General features: G+C 44.5%; 1 protein-coding gene across 1 annotated transcript in view; it reads right to left on the reverse strand.

The window, feature by feature from the left end:
* Positions 1 to 11,287: 11,287 nt before the first annotated feature.
* Positions 11,288 to 24,539, reverse strand: part of LONRF2 (LON peptidase N-terminal domain and ring finger 2) — a 35,320-nt gene continuing 22,068 nt past the window's right edge. The window contains exons 6-12 of the mRNA XM_054813678.1: positions 23,064 to 23,160; positions 22,580 to 22,694; positions 21,750 to 21,871; positions 20,765 to 20,923; positions 17,677 to 17,839; positions 15,548 to 15,697; positions 11,288 to 15,192 (exon numbers count right to left, since the gene is read on the reverse strand). Coding sequence (XP_054669653.1) covers positions 15,034 to 15,192; positions 15,548 to 15,697; positions 17,677 to 17,839; positions 20,765 to 20,923; positions 21,750 to 21,871; positions 22,580 to 22,694; positions 23,064 to 23,160 — 965 coding nt within the window. The 3' untranslated portion in view covers positions 11,288 to 15,033. The remainder of the gene's footprint in view (positions 15,193 to 15,547; positions 15,698 to 17,676; positions 17,840 to 20,764; positions 20,924 to 21,749; positions 21,872 to 22,579; positions 22,695 to 23,063; positions 23,161 to 24,539) is intronic.

The raw sequence follows: 24,539 nt of genomic DNA on the forward strand, positions 1-24,539 counted from the left end.
TACAGGTCTTAAAACCTCTTTCTCGTGTTTCAGAAACAGCGGCGTGGCAGCAGCGTAGCCAGGGGATCAGCATTTCACCTAGGCAGTGTCACTGTCCCCACAGCTTTTGATTGAGCCCTCTTGTCATTAATCCAAGTGTCCCGGCAGAAAAGGCCCTGACTGTGTGTAATCGCTGCTGGACAATAACGACAACATCCCTGTATTATCAACACTGTTTTCAGCACAAATCCAAAACACAGCCTCATACTAGCTGCTGTGAAGAAAATTAACTCTATCGCAGCCAAAACCAGCACATTGGCCTTCAGCTGTTTAATTATCTTTCTTCGAAGTGATGCACGGTCATTTACAGTAATATAATTGTCCTCCCGGACAATGCCTGAGACATGAAGTTCTCCTTGAGAAAAGAGGCTTGAGACACAGCATGCCCGTAATTCCTGGGCTAAATTGCTCCACCAGCATGCGCCTAGCATCAGGGCGCTGCACTCCCAGGCGACGCTCATTTGTCAGAGGAGCATCACCGCGTCCCGCTGCTGGGCAAAAGGGTAAAAAACACCTGTTGTCGCCTGGGCGAGGGGGCAGGAGGGATGCAATGGCAGGATCGCCAGGCTCCTGCTTGGGAGCCTACAAAGATAAAAGCAGTGCTGAGTCACTCACAAGTCCAGAGGCCAAATACTGCTCTAGTCACACTGACACCCCCCCCCCCCTTCCCCAAAGACAATGCGTTTGCCGAGGGGAAACAGCGGTGCAACGTGTAATTGCTGCTCTCACATCCGGAACGTGCTCGGGGAGTCGGTCCAGGCTTGTAAGAGGTTGCCGTGGGAGCAAATGAGGGAAACAACCCAGCAGAATTAGGGCGCAGGAAGATAAGAAGGGTCTGTGACTGTAAGAGCCAAGAAGGGAAGGCTCGTTCATAGGTACTGAGGCCAAAACAAAGTGATGCTGCCAGCAGTTACGAGGTCTGTGCTGCTCTTCATTGCTCTCCTATTAAGCTTTAAAATTGCAGTGCAGTCTTTGCTAACAAGAAAGGGAGCAGGCACAGGCGACGTGGGGTTGGAGAGGCGCTCTGAGCCCCTCGCCAAGTGGCCTGAGCGCAAGACGAAAATGCCAAAAGCCCAGTCTCGCTGCCGGACCGCCTGCTACAGCCGGCGCTGGGTCGGAGTGACAGCCAGGCCCTTGCTGTGTACCATAGGGATTAGTCATGCTCTGAGGGAACAAGATCACACAGCAGATTTACTACTAAAACAAGTAGTTCCCAGGGCTCTCAGAACCATCCCAGCCTAGTTTTCTCAATATTTGTTTCTTCTGCTAGATAGTATCTAAAAATGCAGATTTTTTCCTTCACGGGAACTGAAATTGGAATTAAGGGCATCTCTCTCCTCTGCTTGGCCACCAAATTTCATCAAAGTTAAAAGAACCGAGACTTCTGTATCGCTGGGAAATCTTGCTGAAATCACTAAGCGTCTTAAGATTTTGTGGTGGGAGGGATTGTTCCTCCATCCGCGAGACCTTACGGACTCCCACCGTTGCTGTCATTGCTGGCAGCGACGCTCAGAGCCCTCTAGAAAGATGGGAGAGATTATTTCATGTTTCACACACTCTGGGTATATTTTAACCACAGTAATAAGTAGCGATTGCAACATAACACAGTCTCTGTCAGCAGCTGGTCGCGGTTCAGTCCCGGCAGTCTGCAGCACAGGGCAAGATAATGTATTTACCCCCCAGTAGCTGTAGGGAGAGGAAGCCGGTTTCAGTTATCTGGCACTGGGTGCTTACTGGTGTAGCTGAAAGCAGAGGCACAGCCTTGCACCCAGGCATGCTTTCCTATCTAAAAAATCTAGCAAGAGAAATGAAGCATTAAAAGGAGTCTCGGTGTCTCTTTCCAGAAGCAATCGGGGAGTGAGTTTCTCCGTTGGCTGCTGAGCAGGATGCGTGGATGCAGGCAGGTTTGCAGGGCTGTTCCCAAGCTGCTTCTGGGAACTCACAGGAGACTCCTGGCTCCAAGGAGAAAAGAGTTGTATTTTCCCAAAGTACAAATATTACACTAAAACTCCCAGAGGGACACAGAACATACGGCCAGTAACGGTCTGCACAAATGTACCTAGGAAAAATACTTGCATCTGTGCAGCCCTCGAAGGCATGAAGCTCTTGGCAGGAACAGAGCTGGTGGGACGCAGCGCAGCATGAAAGATTGCTGTGGGGCTCCTTCGCTGGTGCCTGGGAGTGGTTAAAGGGCAGGGTCAGGGTGAGGCCCTGGGCTTGGCTCGGTGCAGTGCAGGTGGCAGGATTTTTGCCCGTGCAAGAGCCAAGAGCTAAGTGGAGGTGAGAGAAGACGGGGTGACAGGTCGGCCTGGTGTTCCTGTTATGCAACAAGGGGAGCTGGGTAACCACTTGTAACCAAGATAAAGGTTTACTGTGCTGGCTGTAATGGCAGCTACACACAGCTCAGCTACACACGGCTCAGCTACACACAGCTCTGTGACCTCCTGTGTTGTTCAGGAGGGGCTGGAGTGAGCGGAGGAGTGCAGTCCGTCAGGTTGGGATGGCAGTGAGGTGGCTCAGCAAAACCAGTCGTGTTCTTTTCAGACTTTCCCTGCTCCTCTCCTTACCCTCCAACTCCTTTGCCCACCAGTACAGGAAGGAGAAAGAGAGACAGAAAAGGTGTAGGGAAAGAAGAGCAGGGAAACTCAGCAAAGGACTACTAGATTTAGAAGATTTCAGAAGGAAAACATTTCGATGAATCATAGAATCATTTAGGTTGGAAAAGACCTTTCAGATCATCAAGTCCAACTGTAAACCTAACACTGCCAAGTCCACCACTAAACCGTGTCCCTAAGCACCACCACATCTACGCGTCTTTTAAATACCTCCGGGCATGGTGACTCCACCACTTCCCTGGGCAACCTGTTTCAATGCTTGACAACCCTTTCGGTGAAGAAATTTTTCCTAATATCCAACCTAAACCTCCCCTGGCACAACTTGAGGCCATTTCCTCTCATCCTATCACTTGTTACTTGGGAGAAGAGACCCACACCCACGTGGCTACAACCTCCTGTCAGGAAGTTGCAGAGAGTGACAAGGTCTCCCCTCAGCCTCCTTTCCTCCAGGATAAACAACCCCAGCTCCCTCAGCTGCTCCTCATAAGACTTGTGCTCTAGACCCTTCCCCAGCTTTGCTGCCCTTCTCTGGACACACTCCAGCACCTCAGTGTCCTTGTAGTGAGGCAACCAAAACTGAACACAGCACTCGAGGTGCAGCCTCACTAGTTCCGAGTACAGGGGGATGATCACTGTCCTCATCCTGCTGGCCACACTATTCCTGATACAAGCCAGCATGCTGTTGGCCTTCTTGGCCACCTGGGCACACTGCTGGCTCATATTCAACCAGCTGTCGACCAGCACCCCCAGGTCCTTTTCCACCGGGCAGCTTTCCAGCCACTCTGCCCCAAGCCTGTAGCATTGCATGGGATTGTTGTGACCCAAGTGCAGCACCCGGCACTGAGCCTTGTTGAACCTCATACAGTTGGCCTTGGCCCATTGATCCAGCCTGTCCAGACCCCTCTGTAGAGCCTTCCTACCCTTCAGCAGATCAACACTCCCGCACAACTTGGTATCATCTGCGAACTGACTGAGGGGGCACTCGATCCCCTCCTCCAGATCATTGATAAAAAGACATCAAAGAGAACTGGCCCCAGTACTGAGCCCTGGGGAACACCACTTGTGACCGGCTGCCAACTGGATCTAACTCCATTCACCACAACTCTTTGGGCCCGGCCATCCAGCCACTTTTTTTACCCAGTGAAGCGTATGCCTGGCCAAGCTGTGACCAGCCATTTTCTCCAGGAGAATTCTGTGGGAAACAGTATCAAAGGCTTTACAGAAGTCTGAGTAGACAACATCCACAGCTTTTCCCTCATCCACTAAGTGGGTCACCTTGTTATAGAAGGAGATCAGGCTAGTCAAGCTAAGGAAGAATACTTTGACTAGACCTTATTTCGCTGTGCTTTCTCTCTCATCCCCAAAGGCATGGCTGTACCAGAGACAAGATGCATGCTCCCTTTGGCATGGTGTGTTCACCCAGATCCCTCCTGCCAGCCCTCCCACCCAGCTGTGACCGCATCCAGCTTGCAGCAGAATCAGCACCACTTGTAGCAGTCAAACCATGCCAGGAAGTCTCCAGCATTAATTCTCTTTTCCTTGCCTTGTGAATAGCTCTCTCTCAATGCTTTGGATAGGCTGGAAAAGAGGGAAAGAAAGGTGTCAACCTGCAACCGGTGACAGAAACCTGGGATCCAGAAGAAGGGCAGAAGAAGAAGCCAGCAGGCAAGATGGGCCTGGCTCTGGGCCAGAACAAAGCCCGGCTGTGCAGAGCAAGACCTGGGAGCATCTCTGACTCCCAAATACTAACTAGGTAACTGTCAAGTATTCCTACAGTGCCTGAGAACACTATCATGGTCTGCAGTCAGCTGACGCTCCTAAAACTCAGAGGTGACCTCTCAGCTGCCACCTTCCAATGGCAAATTGAAGGGGATTGAGATGCATGGGTTTAGTCTGATTAGCATCTGTATTTTGTGGCCACTTCCCTCACAGATAGCAGAAACATCTACTTCATTTGGGTGCTGCAGGCAGATTTCTCTCTACCATCTGTTCTGCATTGCTAGCTGTTTGGCTTTCTAAAGCTGTGGGCAGAGGAAATGGCAAAATTGCCTGTTGAATAGGAAAAAAAATGGCTAAAAATATGTTTCTATCACATCGTGCAAACTCTGATGCCAGCAGAAACATCTCTGACTTATTCCGTCAAAGACTATTGATCCAGCCACCTTTGGGGTTGCCTGGCTGCTTGGCTCACTAGGGCCTCCATGAACCCCCCACAGACCTTGTGCATGGAGATGCCTCTTTTCTCTTCATAATGCTGAGTCATTCAGGGTTGTACAGGTGAAGGCTGATTATGAGGAATTACAGGAGGGATGTAAGTGAGAGTGACTGAGCCTGGACTCTCTGGTCAGATAAATCTCTATGCCAGAACTAGCAGTGCAACAGAAGTGGAAAAAAATAGGTTGTGGGCTTGGAGGAAGAATCCCTTCCCTTGTTCAGCCCCTGGTGCCTCCTGTTGGTGCTTCTTAGTTCCTGTGTCAGAAGAGAGAAATGGTGAGCTGTTAAGGCCACCTGTCCATGACTTCATCCAAAAATCTACCTTCACTAGCCCAAACTCCCCCACCTGAGCCCTAAATGGACCAAGCCTTTATGGTTTACCTTTAATCTCCCAATATAAGGGCTAGGGAGCACAAAGGGAAGCTAGTAAGAGCCTAGTCCAAAACAAAAAGTAGTCCTTCACATGCCTTTCCAGCCAGCCTGTGGACATCCTCACTGAATAAGGCTGTAGATGCTGAAAGTTCCCACGAGTTCAAAAAGGTGCCATAAAAAATATGGAAGCAAGATCTACTGAGTGCTGTGAAACACAGACACATCACATCTGGCTCAGGAAGTCTCTTCAGGGCTGGAGGCTGAGAGATGAAGTGATAGTATTGCCCTGTTCTCCTCTGGGTTTTTTGGCTACTGCCAGACACAGGGCACTGGGCCAGACAGGCTTTTATTCCAGTCCAGGCTGGTGGCCTTACGCTCCTTTTTGGTGCAGTGTATTCTGGGCTCTTTGGTCATCATCAGCCCTTTATGCACGAGCCTGGGCTCGTATCCTGTCTTCATTCAATGGGAAACGTGACAAACAGGCAAACCCGCTCGGACACTTGCCTGTGATTTTGTCCAAAATTTATCGCCACTTCTCCAATCCTCCGCTCCTTCCCCTTCCCGCACGTTTAGCAAACCAAGAACTTTAAACTGCGTTTAGGGAGACCAAGCCAGAGCACTGTAAAGCCTTGCAGATGTGCTTGTGTAGGAGACGCCTGCTCGGGTTCCCTATGCCAGTCACCAGCGTCATGTCCGAAGGCAGCCAGAGCCAAAGTGGTTCCTTCAGAGCCCCGCTCCCAGCTGTGCTCACCCCACACCCACCCAGGGTCCTTCCTTGTCAAACTTCTCATTACCTAAAAAACCCATCAAAGCTATGTCTATACAAGCAAATGAAGAAGAGCTGAGGAATGCTTTAGGCTCCTGCCAGATAACGTTACTACCCTCCCCACCTCAAATTTGCAGCCACAGCTCAGGAGTTAGCACAACACAGGGACGATTCCCAATAGGTAGTTTGTGTGAAGCCGCACATTTTGGGTGGGAAAGAGGGTTTAACGCTGTGGACGCACACAGCTGCTCTGTGCCAGGCAGTGCTTGTGCCAGAGAACAATCTCACACGTAATTTATGAGCACAGGCAGAGCCAAAAACATCCCCGCTTCCTCTGTATTCCGTCCTCCACCTCAAATGAATGCGGACAAAGCGACAAAGCGTCCTCAGCCGGTCCTCCCCGCGTCCTGCGTGTCCCTTCCCCTCTCGGTGTGTTTTTCTTTGCAGTGGCTGTCCCTTGGTTTCTGCCTGAGCGGGTGCATGTCAGACGTGAGCCGCGTGCTCCTGTTCCCGGACCGGCTCCAATCCCATACGTGCTTGCAAGCAAACCCACTCCCGACCCAGGGACAGATGACTCAAGCGAGAACTCAGAAATATTTAACTCCTCTGTGCCAACAGATTTTCCAGCACTAAGCACAGAAGGAGCAGAGTGCTGAGCGAAAGGCAAACTGCAATCAGCAGCTGGCTCTCTAAAAGGGACTAGACACTTTCACTAAAAAAACAAAAGAGGTACGCCCAGGCTGTCTTATAACTGGAAGGACACCAACTCTTACTGACGTCTTGGTACACATCCTCCAAGAGGAATTACCTGTTATTACCCATAAAGATAAAATCAAGAAGCCTCTGCACTGTAGAAATAGCACGTAATGACAATATTTGAAAAGGTGCAGCCAAAGCTGACACTTACACAGAGTCGATTGCTGCAAAGTAAACAAGAAAATTACTTGCTTGAAAGCACCATCTGGTAAGGAGGCACCTCTGCAAAATGAGGAGCCTGCGATTCAGACACACAGCTTCTGAATGCAGTCCCCTAACTATCCACACAGCAAACAAAACACTCAAATGTGCGAAGAGTGGGAGGCACTTTCTTTTACAATTCCGTTATTTAGGAACGTGTGATCGATTTGCGCTTCTCTAGCAAAAGAAAACATACCAGAAATAATAGAAATTCTGAGACTGGACAAGCAAAACAAAAACAAAAAAAGAGGAGAAATAAAAAGATCTCTGTGCACAATTAATTTGAGGAATTTGTTGATATACCATGGCACTGAGGTCACAATATTGCAGAAGAATGAATGGATAGTTTTTATGAATGCCATGACTACACCGCCTTCCTTGCTAAAGGTCAGAGCCTCCCTCCAATTCTATATACCACGAGTTTGGAAGAGGAAAAGAAAAAGCTTTCCAGGACATATAGAAACCTCAAATTGAGGGATTTGGGAGAAACATCTTGCCAGATTCTTTCCCTCTTTCCTATTCAAGCATTTCTTGTACTTTTCAAGTGTCTGGTACTAGTCAGTGTTGAGAAAGGACATTAGGCCACTTGGAACATTATCCACGTCCCATGAAGGATTTACTTTGCCACTGGGATTGAATGTGCTTAATCCTGAGCTTCGTAGTTACACCTGGCGTGGGGGCAGAGGGAGCAGAGAGCTGATTAGTAACAACAGTGAGTAAGAGAGAATAAAAACTTGCTCTAAAGTAACTTCATCTCTTCCAAACAACTTAACGCTTGAGCTTTGGGGATGGTGCAACTTAAGCAAACCTGGCTGGATACTTCAGTATTAGCCATTCCTCTGGAATTACTCTGGTCCCACCGCAGAGCACAGTGCTTGGGGTTTGGGTGCTCCCTCACGTGTCCTTCTGCACTCCACTTCCAGCAGAGACCAAAGAAATGAAAAGAACCAAGAGGAGTGGGGAGGAGGCTGGAATGGAAACGCTCGTGGCGCACATACTCAGTGAATTCTGGCTCTAGGCATATAACTTCTGCTTTCTTTTAATAACTCTGTTTGAACATCAGTCTCCATTGGCAATTAAGCTTTGGGTCTACATCCTTTGGTTCCTACTTCCACACAGGACCTCACAGATTTACTCAAGAAAGTTGAAGTTGATCTCAGAGTGCTCCACATGAAGAAGCACCTGTTGATGTGCCTGTAGAGAACAGCATCATTTCCAGATGTTCCAGCACAGTGTTTACTGAAAGTACAGGCAGGGCTCCAGGCAGCTGCCTAAAGGTGTCAGGGATGGAATCACCCTTTAGCAAAGCCCTGATGCAGCTTGGGCTCTTGTGGCATGTACTTGAGTTGCAGAAACCAACTTCAACTTGGCAGCCTTGTTACACATCTTAATATAAGACCTGTTCTCTGTAACATGGAACATCACAAGTGGTTTAACTAGAAGGGCCAGAAGACATGTTGGTGGCAGGTTCAGATCACCATGCAGCCTCATGGGGATAGGCCTTACCTGACCACCACTAAACATTGGCAGAGAGGGAATAAGGAAATCACATTGGTGCTGGGCAAGGGCTGCTGCTAGGTGGACTTCCATTCAGGCAATGGATGATCTTGCCTCCTGTCCAAGCCATATAATTTCAGATATAAGAAAATGAACCTGGCACAGAGCACTTAGGCATTTTTGTAATACCATGACTATTTAGCCACAGCAAGTCCATCTGCTAGGAACCATCTCCTGTTAGCCAACAAGGGCAGCCAGCCAGCGCTATGAGATGCCTCAGCCACCAGCAGAAAACATGAGGTATTTGCTCCAGGGCAGGGCTGAGCCTAGACTCAACGTTGGGATATCTTTCCTCTTATGATGAAGGACATCACATTACATATTCCTCCCTCCTTCTGCTTTAAAAGTGTTTGTCTTTCCCTGCCAGATCTGCTCTGACAGGACATGAGGGGTCCTGCTGCCTGAACCTACTCTCCAACTGCAGCTTTGGCCAAAAAACTGGCAACTGGAGCCACCAGCCAGCAAAACTTTCCTGGACATTTGGTTTATTTCTTACCTTTTATCTCTTTTCTCCCTTGAGAAGAAAAACAGCACATCAGCAAGGGAAGAACAAGGGCTCACAACCAGAAGGGGCTGGGAATGACAGGAAAGACCCCAACCACGATGAGTGGTGCGTCTCCCACAGTCTCCAAGAGCTGAACTGAGGGTTGGAGGATTTCATCCCACAGTGAACACGAATGAGCTGATGGGCTGAAGGTGCTGCGCGGTGGTGCTTCCCTTTGCCTGTTGTTATGGTTAAAGAAAATTACGCTCTTGGCCACTTGCAGTATAGCATCCTCAAGATACCGTCCTCAAGCCTGCATGGACACCAGGCGTGTAACTTGAGAAGTTTCAGGTCTGCCTCTGGAAGATATTGGGTAGAGGAAAGGGGACCAGAGCTGTTCCTCTAACTTGGTCTATGGTGAGATTAACCGGCCTGGCCCTCAGAACCAGCTTCTGGTCTGGCTTCTGTGTTCAAAAACCAGGTCCTCCCAGGGGCAGGGCTCCAATGTGGCTGTTGCACAAAAAAAGCAGCACATGTTTATGAGAAAAAAAGGTAAGCGACATTTAAAAGTGAAGATGTTTCTTCCGTGGATGCACGAAGTCCCAAATTCAGCAGGCAAGGCTGAACCCCACATATGGCAGACCAGAGCTATAAAAGTTGTCAGCAAGTGATACTCATTTCGTTTTAGAAACAACTTGCTCTTACCAGGCAATTAAAAACATGCCTGACTTTTAGCTGCAAGTGTAGTGTACACATTTGTTAAAGGAACTAAGGAAAGTGCTGGCATGCGATTCACTTTTTTTTCCACCCCATAGATACACAGTCTCAGATTTTTTGGTCCAGATTACTCATTTTTCTTATTCTACAGCTCAATAGCCAACAGCTTCCAGCATGTGCTCAGCCTTCCAAGTATAAGTGCTGCTGGACAGAATTAAGCAGCGTTATTTCAGGTTCTTGGTTTGATGAAGCAGAACATAATGCAAAGAGGACAATAGACCACTAAGGTTTCCATGCTCTAGGAGTGGCATCACTCTAAGGCTCAGGGAAAGGGGCACAATTCGATGTGCTGCCCCTTCCAGGGCTCAACATCAGCTAGCAAAGGATATGCAGGGTGAGAAAAAAAATAATCCTACTAGTATTTACTAACCTCATGCAGTTATTTTGCTTCTATTGCTCTCAAAGTCTTGAGGTGCACAAGGATCTGGATAATAAAAAGATGGATCAGTTGTCATTCTGCACCTCCTTCCTTTGGTGAGAGGAGTGATGCTTAAAGAACGCTGCTGTCTAGCATATCAAAACAGCTCAAGCAGCACTTACACGCGTACTCCAGCACGCACTTGCAACTTCTTTTAAAAAGAAGAGCAGTCCTACACCTGATGTTTGTTTGCTCAGACATTCAGTGAATACAGGCACAAAGGCAGCATGAGTAAGGCCAAATCCAAAAAGAAATGCCCAAAATCCCAGAAAGAAAAAAAGAAAAAAAAAAGGCTAATATTTACAAAAATGCCTTCAGAGTGGTTTTACTCAGCTGGCAGTGAGATGTAGCAGAGGGATGGGATGTGCTCTCCACTATCTGGCTCAGCTTCGCCCTCCCACAACTGCGTTTTGCTGCCGCTGCAGCAGCCCCGCCAGTGCCCCACCGCCCTCTGCACTGGTGCCAGCTGTGCCCAGCACCTTGGTGTGGAACATCGCCTCCACCTTGCAGCACCCTGAAGGTATTTTATTTCACCAGGCTCAGTCCATAAAGCATTTTTTGTCCATACTTTTTCAAATTTATTCTGCAGGGCCAGTCAGGTCACAGTTAGGGCTAAAAAAAAAAAAATACTCAACCCAAGAAGCTATGAAATGAAAAGCCAACCGCGTGACCCCTCTCCTCTCTTTGTCACATCCCACTTTTAGGGGAGTTAAGAGTTCATCTCCCCCATCCCACCTCTGCTGAGGGCTCCTTACCTCCCCCTCCCATTTTGGAGACCTGCTCCCCCAGCAAGCCCCACCGTGCCGCATCCTCCACAGTCTCCCCCAATTCTCTGGCACCGGGGCTTAGAACCTTTGCCATGCAACTTATGAACCCCAACATCTAACCACTGCTTCTGGGATTGCATTTGCTTAATAAAACCTCGTGAAGCCAATTCTCATCCCTTGGGCTCCTGTCGGGGAAATCAAACTATCACCCCACTTCTGACAGCAGCACAGCAGCAGCTCGTTTCTGTTCAAACCGTATTTACCGCAGCGCTAGCTCTCGGCCCTCACAGAGCGATAAAACTTTCCCATCAACTCACGCTCTTATAAATTCAATCTGTTTTATTCCAAATATCACATAAATTAAATACATTTCCCATGAATATTGCAAATATACATGAAATGAACATTGCAATTTTTAAAAAAAGTTTTGGCTTTGCTTATGCAACAAGAAGTGCCAAATGTGGTTAGGACATGAACTTCTCCTGTATTTACTAGATACAAAAAGGTGCAGATTAATAATTTATATTTATACATATGTACACACTCCATTTCATAACTAGCTTTAAAACAGTAAAAAATGGTTTCAAGTTTATCTACATTAAACATACTCGTTTAAATCTGGTCAGAAGCCCCAGATAAGAGTTGATACAATCATTTCACAACTGCAAAATTAAGGCGCTACCAAAATACCAGTTCCACTAGTGTAAAATGTAATAGGAATAGAGAGTGTACAGCTTTCTATTAATCAATTTAAAAGTGGACTGGAGAACGAGGAAAAAGGAGCAGTAAGAAACATGACAAGATCTACAGGTTAGAAGTACAAAGAGATCTTGATGACTATCAAATGAACATATTAAAATACAGTAGATAAAAGGCCTCAGTGGCAAACAATTAGTATGCTTCTGAAAGACAAAAAAAGGTTAAAATATATATATATCATTTTTGTAGCTTGAAGCTTTACAGGTGAACAACAGGTGTAGAGGTAGAGGGATTTTTTTTTTTTTTTGGCCTCTTTACGATGTATAAAGAAGGGCCACATTCACCACAGTGAAAAGACTCATCATATATCCCAGCATCCTTGCTTGGACAGCAAGCAAGAAAAGTGTAATGAGCTAGAAAGGCAACGAATCCTGTCTATCTCTTCCAGGAGCTCATCAGCTCCAATGCTTCCACGTGTACCTTGGCGACAAGTTACACCTAAGCATGGATCGGCCATAACGTGGACACTTCCTCTGGAGAGAAATGAGATAGCTAGCTTTTCCCATGAGGTACTACTGGATGCTGTAGAGATTATATGGCAGAGATAATTTGGTAACAATGAAATCGGTACTTTCCCTTAGAAAGCAAGTACCACAGGGCAGTGGTGATTTTTATTTTTTATTTATTAAAGCTTTGCTATTTGATCAGCATTCAATGTTTTGGAAGAAGTGTCAGCTTTGGGCTGCTAATATGATTATTTGCATCCATATACAGACAATTCCTATGGTGTTATCATTTATCCAAAACATCAGTCACTGAAATATTCACAAACCGCTTTAAACCTTGACTAAAAAAAAATCCCTCTACAGTTCAGCTTTCTCTTCAATAACTATCATTCCATTAATTATGCAGGCCTTCATGAACACAGTAATGTCACTTTCCATGTAAAATGTGTCTTTATACATTACAGAACAGCAGTAAACAACCTCTCTTGTTCCGTAGGGTTTCCTCTCAGAAGTACCTCAAAAGTAGATACCTTGAAAAATCACTTTTGCAAAGAAGAATATTCACATTAGTTACTGAGGCAAAGCCAAGAAGACACTAACTAGCACCTTGATATTTTTTTTTCCTTAAATGCATTCCTATATGTAAAATTAAGCACAGGGACCAGCAATATACAAATACCATCGGCGTCCCCTCACAGCTAAACTAGTAATACTCCAAACTAGGCTAGACACACACGAAGGGGCGAGATGAGTGAGTCCAGAAGAAACACACGGCATGGAAAGGGACGGGAAGAACAGGAAGCTGAACAGAAAGGATTGCGAGATCGAATACAGTCCATCTGGTCTGAGAATTAGTTTGCGAAACCACCCTTCAGTAGCTCAGCTGACAGCGGGCTGAAGACCTACTGACTTCTGACATTTCCTCCCCCACATATAGAACAATTCCTTTATACTTCAGTGACTTTGTCATCTTCAAATCCTGGAGGAAATGCATTCAACTTGAATTTTGAGTATTTTGGTGATGGTAGCAGAACTTGCAGAAGGCTACTGTAGAGGTTATGACATCATTGGTTGTAAGTTATGCACTTCACAATTCAGAGAATTTACTTACAAACTATTTAAATAGTAAAGGCGTGTTCAAGGTAGAGGCAGTTACAGTACATTCAGGGTATGTTACAGAAACCATTTGTGGTAGCCATTTGCCAAAAGGAAAAAAACCTCTGTATTTTTGTTTCCCAGACCACACAGGTTATAACTACAATACCCAAAGAGAGCAGGTTATATATCTCAATCACTGCATTTTAATGCAGTCTTCTTCCAGAATTCATGTGCAAAGTGAAAAAAAAAAGTTTAAATACATCTTCATTGACAAATAAGGACAAAAGAACTAAAAAAAGAAACCAGGCACTTTGACCATTTAGGTAAACAGCCATTTCTTCTTACCAGACTTCTGCACATGAACAAGTCTTTACATTGGTCATGCTATGCTTGCAGCACACGGAGATTCAAGTCAACTTTTTTCTTCCTGTTGGTAGTATCAGTTCTACTTATAGGAAACTATGCCAATTGAATTGGTAACACTGGTAGTTATTTCATTGGCAGCTGAGCAAACATTGATCATTTGACTGACAAGTGATCAATTTAATAGCTATCAAAGTTAGATATTAACAAAACAATACATTAAAAAAATAATCAAAAAGAGACAAATGAAGGTTAACACCTGACTTAAGCTTGCATTGAGACTTGCCTTTATAGGTTCGGTTTGTGCCTCCTTTTCACGGTGTTACTGTGGACTGATTTCCATCACGTACAACAACTGGTACTAAACTACAATACTTTCGGTTTGAAACACGTTCAGTAGAGATCACCCCAACGTAACGGGAGGTTGACACGACACTGCAGGCAGGAGGGAGATGGAAACCTCCCTTCGCTTCATCCTCGTCGGTCCCGCTCGCAGAGCAAGCGTTCAGAGTAAACTGCAGCATGCCTCCCTCGTACTTGGGGTGAAATCCTTATTTCACAGCAGCGTTTATCATACTTTAGGGAGCCGGTTTGATTTGAATTTAGTGATAAGACCAGCTAGGATTACTTTGCTTTTTCTTCTCAAATAAACCAAAGTACGCCTTTCCAAACATTTTGTACATACTCAATCCACTACAACACATAAATCACAACATGAGGGATTACCTAAGGCTACTAAATAGTGTACTTATTCAGTAGCTATTATTCTTTCAGATAAATATCCTCCGATGCCTTGACCACAAACAGCTTAATTTTTTATTTTGTTTTCCTCACAGACTGCTATTTGCTGAAGAGAGAGAGATGTGGGTGTATGACAGACTGCCTACCGATTCACTAACAGACCATACTGTTGGTTATAGTCTTCACGCATACTTCTGCCGGGCAGCGTAACTCCTCTTCTGTTCACTACCTTCAAGAAAGTCTAGGAAACACCTCTTCAATCCACTGTCCAGTTTCCTTTTCCTACCAAGTGGAAATCCAAATCACATGCAGGCCAATGGTGCTACTCTAGTACTTAACTCTCTTGCAGGCTAGAAACATCAACTCTATCGTAGTACTTTGAAGCAATTATCCACATCTATCAGCTACACTCTGAACTGTAGCACAGCTTTGTAGAGGCTCAGATTTCACCAGGACAACAGGAGAGAGTGCAAGGTTTGGTGAATACCCAGGATAACAAACCGATGCAATCGATGGATGCCGGACACAGTCAGAAAGGGCTGTTCCTTTTTGAAGGAATCTTTTAAAAAAAACCCCCAAAACAACCCCTCCCCCTTTGCCCTCCCCCAGAACGACCTGTCATGAGATGTTTTCGGTGCCCACTCACAACTGAAGTCCATGTTATCTGGGTCTTTTGCGAGTCACAAATATCAATACGCGTCTGATGGCAATAAGACGATCTTTAAGGGAGGTCATAGCCAGTATCGCCAGCTGAGCTCTGTTTTCCAGAGGCAACACTGCCAAGAGCCACCAGTACCAGGCAGGACCACTGGGGTTGCTCTGCAAAAGGATGGAAAGACACGCAATCAAGTATTCGCCAGCACTGCCCCATGAAAAACACCACCTTCCTTCCCACCTTCTATGTGCTAAGAAAGTCACCACAAAACAGTTCAAGCTACAACCCTTAATTTCAGGTGCTCTCATTATCTATTTACACCATTAAGACTGATCTCTTCAGGTACCAACTTACACTCATATATTGTTTTTCCATTGATTGTTTCCATGCTTCATGCTAATAGACCAAAATTGGGTAAATAATAGAGTGTACAAAACCACAGCAAAAACCTATCAGAAAATAGTCTTGTGTAAAAATTCTGCATAGAATAATGCTGCATAAATAGGAAGGTTTTATTACCTGTGGCTCCGGTTCCTTTCCTGGCATGGAGCCAAAATGATTGAGAATTTGCACTTTCATATTGTCTTTAAGAGAAGTAAACCAGGCAACAGCTTGATCATAAACTGAATCATGAAGGCGGACAAGTTCTTCATATTCCGGTCCTTCAACCTTATCGTTAAAAGAAGGGAGATGGAACAAAACAGGTTTGATACCGTGGAGTTTATATGCTTCCCCAGAAGCAAGTGAAGCAAAATAATGCAGTGACTACAGCTGTTCAAATGTCCTTATCTAAGCAAGCTGTACCCAAGTCTCAGATTTCAAACCTGTGATGCTGGAGTCTTTTTACCCTCCCCTAGGTGTTCTGAAATGACATTTCTTGCAGCAAGTTACTGCCTCATTAATATCCATTCCTAAATGCTGGCACAACAGAATAATCTGCTCTCTAATCCTGGGACATCATATTAATCATCTCAAACCCACAACCTCGAGTCCCTGTCACAGAAGGACCTCTGAACATTGGTATATCGTCTAGCAAAACAAAAGAAACATACTGCCACCAAGCACAGAGGGTCTACGGCACCTAGAGACCAGCAGTGTTTTATAGAAGTGTTAAGGCCATGGGAGGACAGCCAAGGAGGAGGAGGGCAGACACCTGAGCAGGCAGGAAGCAGGGGAAGTGGATGCTTTCCCAATATCAGGAACGGCCGTGTAAAAAAAAAAAAACCAAAAACACCCTCACTGAGGCAGAGTGTTTTAGTTGCACAGGCCTAACTATTAGCTATTAGGGAAAAGGAAAAAATCATAAACAAAAACCACTAGAAATTGGTGATTTGTTTTTTTTTTTGGTTTGGGGCTGTTGGTGGGTTTTTCCCTGTAATCTGTACACACCAATGGTGTGATTCGCCTGTGCTACTCAGATGCACATCTGAGCTAGCTGCTCTGGATGCCCTTCACAGTTGAGGAGAAACAATTCTAGAGGGCCATTAATCTCATCTTAAGGTAGGTATCTAAGAGCAGGTAAAACAGGCAGCTTTGGACTGAGACTTCTCACCATCAGACATAACATGAACATAGGGTGCTGAACACAGATGTCACCCTCTCAAGTGAGACAAGGTAAATCTCACTCTAATTATGAAGAGGTGGGTCTCCAGCACTGTCTACAAACAATGCCTGGAAACCCGTGTTCCACCACCCTTCACTGGGGACTTATAGACAGCAGAACCCTCACTCTGAGCAGACTACCTACTCCAGCCTTTCACAAGGGGAGGCACCTCCACACAATCTGCCTTCCCTGCCCTAGCGAACAACTGCATCATCCTGCACAAGTGAGAGAAGCCCTACTAAGGCTTTACGGACATGCACTTCAGCTATGAGAGCACACTGAAGAGCTGTATGACCAGACTGGACTTCATCAATTGGCATGAGATTACTACTAAACTCAATGTTAAGAGTGATCAGGGTTTTACAGACATGCTCTGAAGATGATCCAGGAAGTCATCGTTAAGCATGGCCAAAAATCCACCCTTTGGCCAACACCCATCACAAGCACCTCACCTGATGCATGTTTTATAAGGGGACTTGTTTTTAAAAACTACTCCCCTCCTTGCGATTCTCTGCTCTCAGCCAGCTCTGATGGATGCTTGTACAGGCATATGGTTAACTACCTGCCACTAAGATCTCTTTTTAAGAGTGGACTCCCACACTTGTTTGAGGACCTGTTCTGTAAATGAGAGCTTGGAGGTCATACAAAATGTGCCAACTGTCTGTTCAGTGCAAGAAGAGAAGAGTCAGTTCTCTACCAACAGGGGCACGTGCTCTTAGAAGGGTTTTGAGTCCATACCAGTTTTAAAAAAATTACTCTGGCCTCACCTACACGTCATGACACACCTCAGCACCTGAGTCTCAGAAGCTACTTTGAGATCTATGAAGGGAGTGCAACACTTCAAGCAGAGATAATTATAAGGGCAGAAAGAAAGAAAGGGAAGGAAGAGACAAAGTTTGTTCCATGGTTTTCAAAATAGAGCTTTAGTATTTATAATGATATTGGTTTAAAAATAATGCACAGCTAGCTTGAAATGCAACAAGGAAAGGCTATTTAAGTGAATCCAGCAATACATGGGTATGAATAACTTTGCACCATAGATCACCTTTTTATCTTCAAGATACTCGATGTTTGCTGTGTTATATCCATCTCGCTGGCCATGGCTTAAGACCCTAAAACGACGGACACCAACTGTATCAACAACTGAGCGCCCATCAGGAAAAAACTTTACGTCCCTGATCTCTAATATACAGCCATGATCTGCAAATCTGAAATGACAGAAGGGCATAAAAGTGGAAGTCATCAACAAGTGTTTATACACATCAGGACAAATACTGGGCCTAATTCACCACTTCTTATTTGAAAGAGGATCCTGCTTTGGTGACAATACATTTCTGCTTATTCACACAAGCCACACAACCCCCACCCTTTCTGCCCGCCCTCTGAGGTCCAGGGCAGCAGCATTTTTGGAGTGTATTTGTGGGGTGGGAGGGTTGGGAAGGGACAGGAAACTAAAGGGAGCATGTTTCATGCTGGGAGTTGCCAGCTGCTGGTGGCAAATTCGCCTGGTTTGCAAAGACAACAAGATGGGTAAAGATACCATAAGGAAGTCTAGAAACCGAGGATCAAATGCAGGGCTGGGAGCACTATCCCCCCCCCTACTCTGAGGTATAAGCAGAGGATTACAGGCTTTAGAAGGAAAAGGCTTCTACATAGCAAGATTTTTCTTGCACTTGTTTCCTTTAAATTAAAAAAAAACAACCCAAAAAACCAAACCAAACCAAACACCCCCAACCCTCTTTACAAAAGCATATTTGTATATATTTAAAGTAGGCACAGGTTTTAATCACGTCCTGGAAACAAGCATGCAACAAATTTTTTACTTTAAATTATCAAGCTTACCTACTCTACATTTGTGCTGTAGTGAGCTCACTAGAGAGGGTGATTGCACAATGACTCTTCCCCACGATACGCTGATCTGCCAGCATTTGCAGCTCTGCACCTCAGCCTACTGCTAAGCAGGAGAAGGCACTGTATCTAGTTTCATCTCAAGATACCAAATCCCTGCAGAGTCTGATAAATGTTTCATCAGGAAAACGCCTATTTTATCAGGGCTCGGCCGTTTCTTACATTGGAGTGACGAAGGAACGGCAACATTGTGGGGAAATGACTCCTGTTTCTACTCTACCAGAAATCATGGGTTTGGGAGGGGGAAAAGAAAAAGCTCACCACTGTGAACAACCGCTCTCTCCCGTCCATCATACAGAACAGACTGAGGGAGAGCACGAAGAGCACAGCTCCACGCAGCTACGCCCTGGTGCTCTACCAGTGGGATAGTGAAAAGCAAGTTTATTATAGCAACATTAGACAAAATGACTGTTATGTAGCCGTTTCAACAGTGTTTAAAATTAATGATTTTAGTGACATTCATAGTGAATTTAGAAATTAATCTAGAAGTAAAAGTGATGATTTTTTTCCTTTTTGTTATTCTTTGAGAAGTTACTTTTGGACAGAAAGTGACTTTAATCAGAGAGAGACAATAAGGCAGCTGGAGATGGGTATAAAATGTACTAACATGTTAAAAGTTTATATTCTTCTCCCAGTTTTAACTTAGAATGAAGAAATAAAACAGAGGAAGGTAATGAATTGAACATGTCTTGTCACTGTGTTTTTCAAGGGAGGCATGTATCCATGCCTTAGTAGATGAGGCAAGACAAGTTTCCCCACTTTTTGTATTCCCAGTTGATTTCGCAATTTTGAATACAAGAACTTCTTTATTTGTGTAAGAAGCTACAACAGCCTGCCAGGTGTCTACAGATGCAGGTTTCCTGCACTTTCAATTACTTCAGTAACTCAAAACAGACAGGACAAAAATCTAACCATACTGGTTGCATTTTAAAATACCCTTTAATAAACCAAGTCTTGTGTTTTGGGGATTGTAACCCCTTGGCCCTCTGTATTAGACCTCACTCTAAATAAGTTTGACTCTTCCACAAGCCTTCACAGACGTAAGGGGAGTTATGACTGATATCCTAGGGTCATTTTATTCCAACTCTTACAAGTATTTGCTTCCAGAAAATTGATAAAAGGCCTGGAAGAGACCGTGGAGCGTCAGCTGTTGGAGCCTGAACTCCACCGAGCGCAGCGCTGACAGCACGCCGAAGGGCATGAAGTACAGCCAGAGCCAACTGGAAGCTGTAGCAGCTCCTGTATTCTTACTGCCACCTTACCATCCAGTCTGGGAGGGAAAAAACAAAACAAAACAAAAAACCTGAGCTGGACAAGAAAAGGCTGCCAAGTCCCAGTACATGTGCCCTCCTTTCAGTTCCAGTAATGATTACCTACAAAAATTCTGCTCCTGAGGATGCCTGTCTAATGTGTCCTTAAAAGTTCCCACACTGGTCATGCATTCTATGGTCTGTATCACCCCAATGCATCTTCTGAAGTCAGCAACTATCTATTACATCTTGTAAGGCAGACCTTTCTTAAGCTCTGCTTAAACGAGTGTCTTCTTATCCCCTTTGGCCAAAAAACTATTATCTATAAAGGACTTAAAAACCTGTAGGTTTTCATCTAATGATTAGTATTCAGTCTCCGGATAGGGAGCTGGAAACACATCAGTGTCAGAATTCATAAAAATGAATTAAAGGTGTAACCCACTCACTGCAGATAGTTTAGACATTGCAACACAGCAGTAAAGACGAACATCAAAATTCAACATTCAGCAGCAGAACAGTCTTCTCAGCCAAGGGTATACTTTGTCTCATTCAAATGATCCCACCTATGCAGGAAAACTATGCGAGGTTTGGATATTTTTTTTAATACTTTTTTTGTTTTTTAAAACTGAGCAGACAGAGGAACAACCTCATCCAGACAGTCAGCTTTCACTAGAACAAACAGGCTAGAGACCTTTCCAACCACACAGACAATTAAGTGCTATTTTTGGAGCCTGTAGTAGCAGGATGAGTTGTATTCTTGCTAGCCATCCAACAGGGGAGCAATAAAAATTACATCTTTGTGTCAAAAGGAATTTTTAATATATGAAACTGAAAAGCCAGTCACTGCTGTACTGGTTCATACAGGACTGGAAGGAACCACAGTGGTTTGGGGAGACAAGTATACTGCGCTGTAGTACTCCGTTAGCGTCACAACAGCCTCTGCAACAACGGTACAGTCTCAGCTCATTTCCTTACCCTTTTAATTCATCAGCTAAGCACATGCCAAACTGCTTGGTACCAGTTTCCATGCATCTTCTTATCATTAGACGGTAACGAGGTTCAAAGACATGGAGTGGGCAAGGGATGGTAGGGAAGGCCATGGTACATACGAAGATGGGAACATCTTTATTCAAACTGCAAGATAATTTAAAAAAAAAGAAGTCAGCTTTTTTCCAGATACTGCTATATTCAGCATAAACTTTCAATACGACACTGAGTCTAGTGGTTTCTTTAGACTCATTCTTTTTAAATGTACATCTGGTCAAAGTTTGCCATTTTTTCAAGACAAACACATTTCAGGACTCTTTCTGTTAGTAAATTAAAGAAACAATCCCTCTAATTTACTTTCACAGAGGAAAAGTCAGGAAATAATAACCAAATTCCCAAACATGTGTGTATCAATACTTAAATACAAGTAATAAGACTCTGATGATAACTTTTTATAGTAACATAGTACCTAAGAACTAAACACATTCAAAGCAAGGTGGGAGAGAATTCCCAAGCTCAATAAAGCCCTTTAATATTGAAGAAGCCCACAAATCCTCATATTATTTTTTCAGGCTTAATTGTGTGTTCTATTTTTCTTTTTAGCTGAGTTGTAGCATAAGATCCACAAGTCACTGACTACACTGAACCCTTGAACTTCTCCTGACCTGAAGTATAACCCACTTATAATTGGACTTCTACTCCCAGAAAATCCCCATTGTAACTTTTAAAGCTATTACATTGTTTCAGAGGAAAAAGCAATTATCTTTAAGAATACTGTTGTGCCTCTCTACCACCCAAGCATATTGTTTCTTGTTTATCTGCAACAAACATGTCGAAAATACAAAACATCTGGCAGGTTCATCTACAAATTCATTCATTTTGTGCATTTTCATAAGCAAATGAAGCTTCTTCAAGTAATTTAGATTAAAAATAGATTTTTATAACAGCTGTCAGTAGTAAAATGAGAGCCTACTTTGACAATTCCTTCATTTCTTCCTCATAAACTTTCTTCCTTTCAGATAATTCCTCTGGCAAGTAACGGACTATCAGTTCTTCTGTAAGGACGGTCTTCTTGTAAGTTCTGCTTGCCAGAAACTGCAAGGAAGAGTCAACTCCTAAGTCTGATAACGAGAAGTCAGGTAACATCTCTTCCTCCCAACCCATCCCCTTTCCTAAGGCCAAGCAGCATGTTAGTTCAGGTACCGGTTCCTCCTCCTTTCCAGCCTTCAGGTACCAAAACTTCCACTTTAGGATATGAGGTTCACTCCAGTGCCCATTTAACTATAACCCCGTGCCCCTTTTTTGGCAGAAGCTGTACTACCACCAAGAAAAGGCAGTCCCTCCTCGCTTTTGCGGAAGATCCGTACATTATTTTCACCTAGAGCTGCCAGGTTACTGCTCCCCAAGAAGTACTCCGCGTACGAGACACGTTGCATCTGCTGGAGCAGAAGTTTGGGCCAAGGAGCGACCACTCCTCGTTCACCGCAGACAGATACGCAGACTGGAGAGGTGGGAGGAACAGGACTAAGGTTGGGATCCCCCAGGCACGAGCCTGACGTGACACTGGAATCCTCAATTCCTTTCAGCACCAGCAAACCACGTGTCTTCCAAGGAATGACAAAATATATTCTGGAGCACATGAGGTCTGTGCACAGCTGGATGCTGTGGGTACTACACTGCGTTGTTCTGCTCTGTGAGCAGAGCACAGAAAATCCCCGCACACGTGCTTTCAGAACACAGCTTTTTTGCTTTTTTTGTTTGGTTTTTTGTTGTTGTCGTTAATTAGGGCAAGGACATACTTACTTCTGACAGCTTTTCTTTGCAGAGTGGGCAATGTGGATTATGGTCAAGGCAACGCTCAAGGCATTTGAGGCAAAAGGTGTGTCCACAGGGAGTGGTAACAGGTTCGTAGAACAACCTGCACACAAAAACACGGAACAAAATAGCTAAGCTGCCAACATAAATAATGCAGATTCCCAAACTGTGGAAAGATGTGACTAGATCTAGCCACCTCTTCCTTTCCTGCTTTTGTATAAATCACAGGTGACAGTATAATCTAAGGATATAAAAAAAGTTTTCATTATTAGAAGTGGTAAACAATGGAGAAAACCATGCATAATGGAGAAAACCACATCTGTAAAGATTCACCAGATGCAAGGTTCAGGAAAAAGGAACAGAGTAATGATTTAGACAGTCTTTGGCAGGTTTTCCTTCTGACACCATGAAAATTTTTTTTCCGAAGCTAGAAAAGCTTTCCGATCTTAATCCAAGGTCAATCCAGTCGTACCTCATGCAGAGGGAACACTCAAAGTCCGACGCATCCACCAGAGTTGTTGGTACCTCTCCTGAAGCGATGACGGTGTTTTCAGGTAAAACATCTGCATCTAAGTATAGTTAAGAAGATGATTACAGTAAATATTTAAGTATTACTGCAGTTTCAAATACCGTTTAAGTTGTTTTTCCATAAAGATCCTAATTTCTCTTTTCTCTTTTGAAGTTTTGTTCCAAAGAAACATATTTTTCAAGTTTTAGACTTTCTGGCAGGAAATCTTTTGGAGAACAGAGGATGATGTCTATGGCCAGAGAAAGCACTTTAGAGCTGAATACCCATGATTTACTCTCCCAAAAATGGTTGTTGGTTTGTTTGGTGTGTTTTGGGGTTTTTTTAAGTCTAGCTTTTAAAACACTCTGCATTTGCTTTCCCACCACCATCACCACTCCCACATCAGCCAGGCCAGATGTTTTAAAGTACATTAAGTCCAGAATTTAATTTGTTTACACACAAGCTATTTCATCAGTGTTTATTATAGATTTCTCAGCAGGGGTATTTTTTCTTACAAGTATTAAAAAAAGCTTACACTCTTCTAGACTAGGCTGCTGTGGAAATCCCACATTTCAGACAGCTTAAAGTTTAAGGACTACGGGAGTTGCATTAGCTAATGCTGATTTCACTAGCTCAGCACTCTGCAAACATGGAGACAAAACCCTTCACTTAAAATTCTGCCCAGCCTGGTGTTTTGGGGCTGGTATGTATCCCTGTAGTTAACACGCTTAAAGGGTACGGGCTTCAAACTTCACAGCAGCAGCATTTAAGCTGAAGAGCTATCAGCTCCAGCTGCTTATGACATTTATCCAAGCAGATTCTGCAACTTCTTTTACAATCTGCATCTTTGTTGCTCAGCGAGAGTTGCGACAGAGCCACGAATGCTGCCCTCCGCGTCCTTTTTATTAACCGAATTCTTGCCCATTAAAAACAAACGCTCAGCTTTTTATGTTAGGTTAAAACACTAGGATGTTTTGTTAAAGGATAACTTATGCTCAGCATCTGGTTTATCTCGAGCACAGATGGGATAGGGGAGAGGGCACTGGTGTTGTGCGGCCTACAAAGAAAAACAGCGTTATCTTTAACCTACATCTCGCATGTTAGCATTTAGTAATAGCAAGAACCTAACTGTTCATTCTGCAAATAGTAACACGGCATCGGGATCTAGCACAGACCAGAAATTAATGGTTACGGGTAAAAACGCGATCTCTGGCCTTCGCTGGGAAGATACAGGCGGGTCAGATTTCACAATTTATTTACTGAAGTCTGCAGTTCACAGACAAGTATGGGGTTTTTTCCCTTCACAGCAGCGTGATCAGAAACCGGCCTACATTCATCGTTTGCAGAGGTGGCAGGCAGGCAGCGGCACTCCGAGTCTTTTAATAATTCAAGGCAAAAGTCAGATTTGTCAAGGAGGTGTTGGTTTGTTGAGTTTGGGGG

Source organism: Grus americana, chromosome 1 (assembly GCF_028858705.1).
Source record: "Grus americana isolate bGruAme1 chromosome 1, bGruAme1.mat, whole genome shotgun sequence".
NCBI lineage: Eukaryota > Metazoa > Chordata > Aves > Gruiformes > Gruidae > Grus > Grus americana.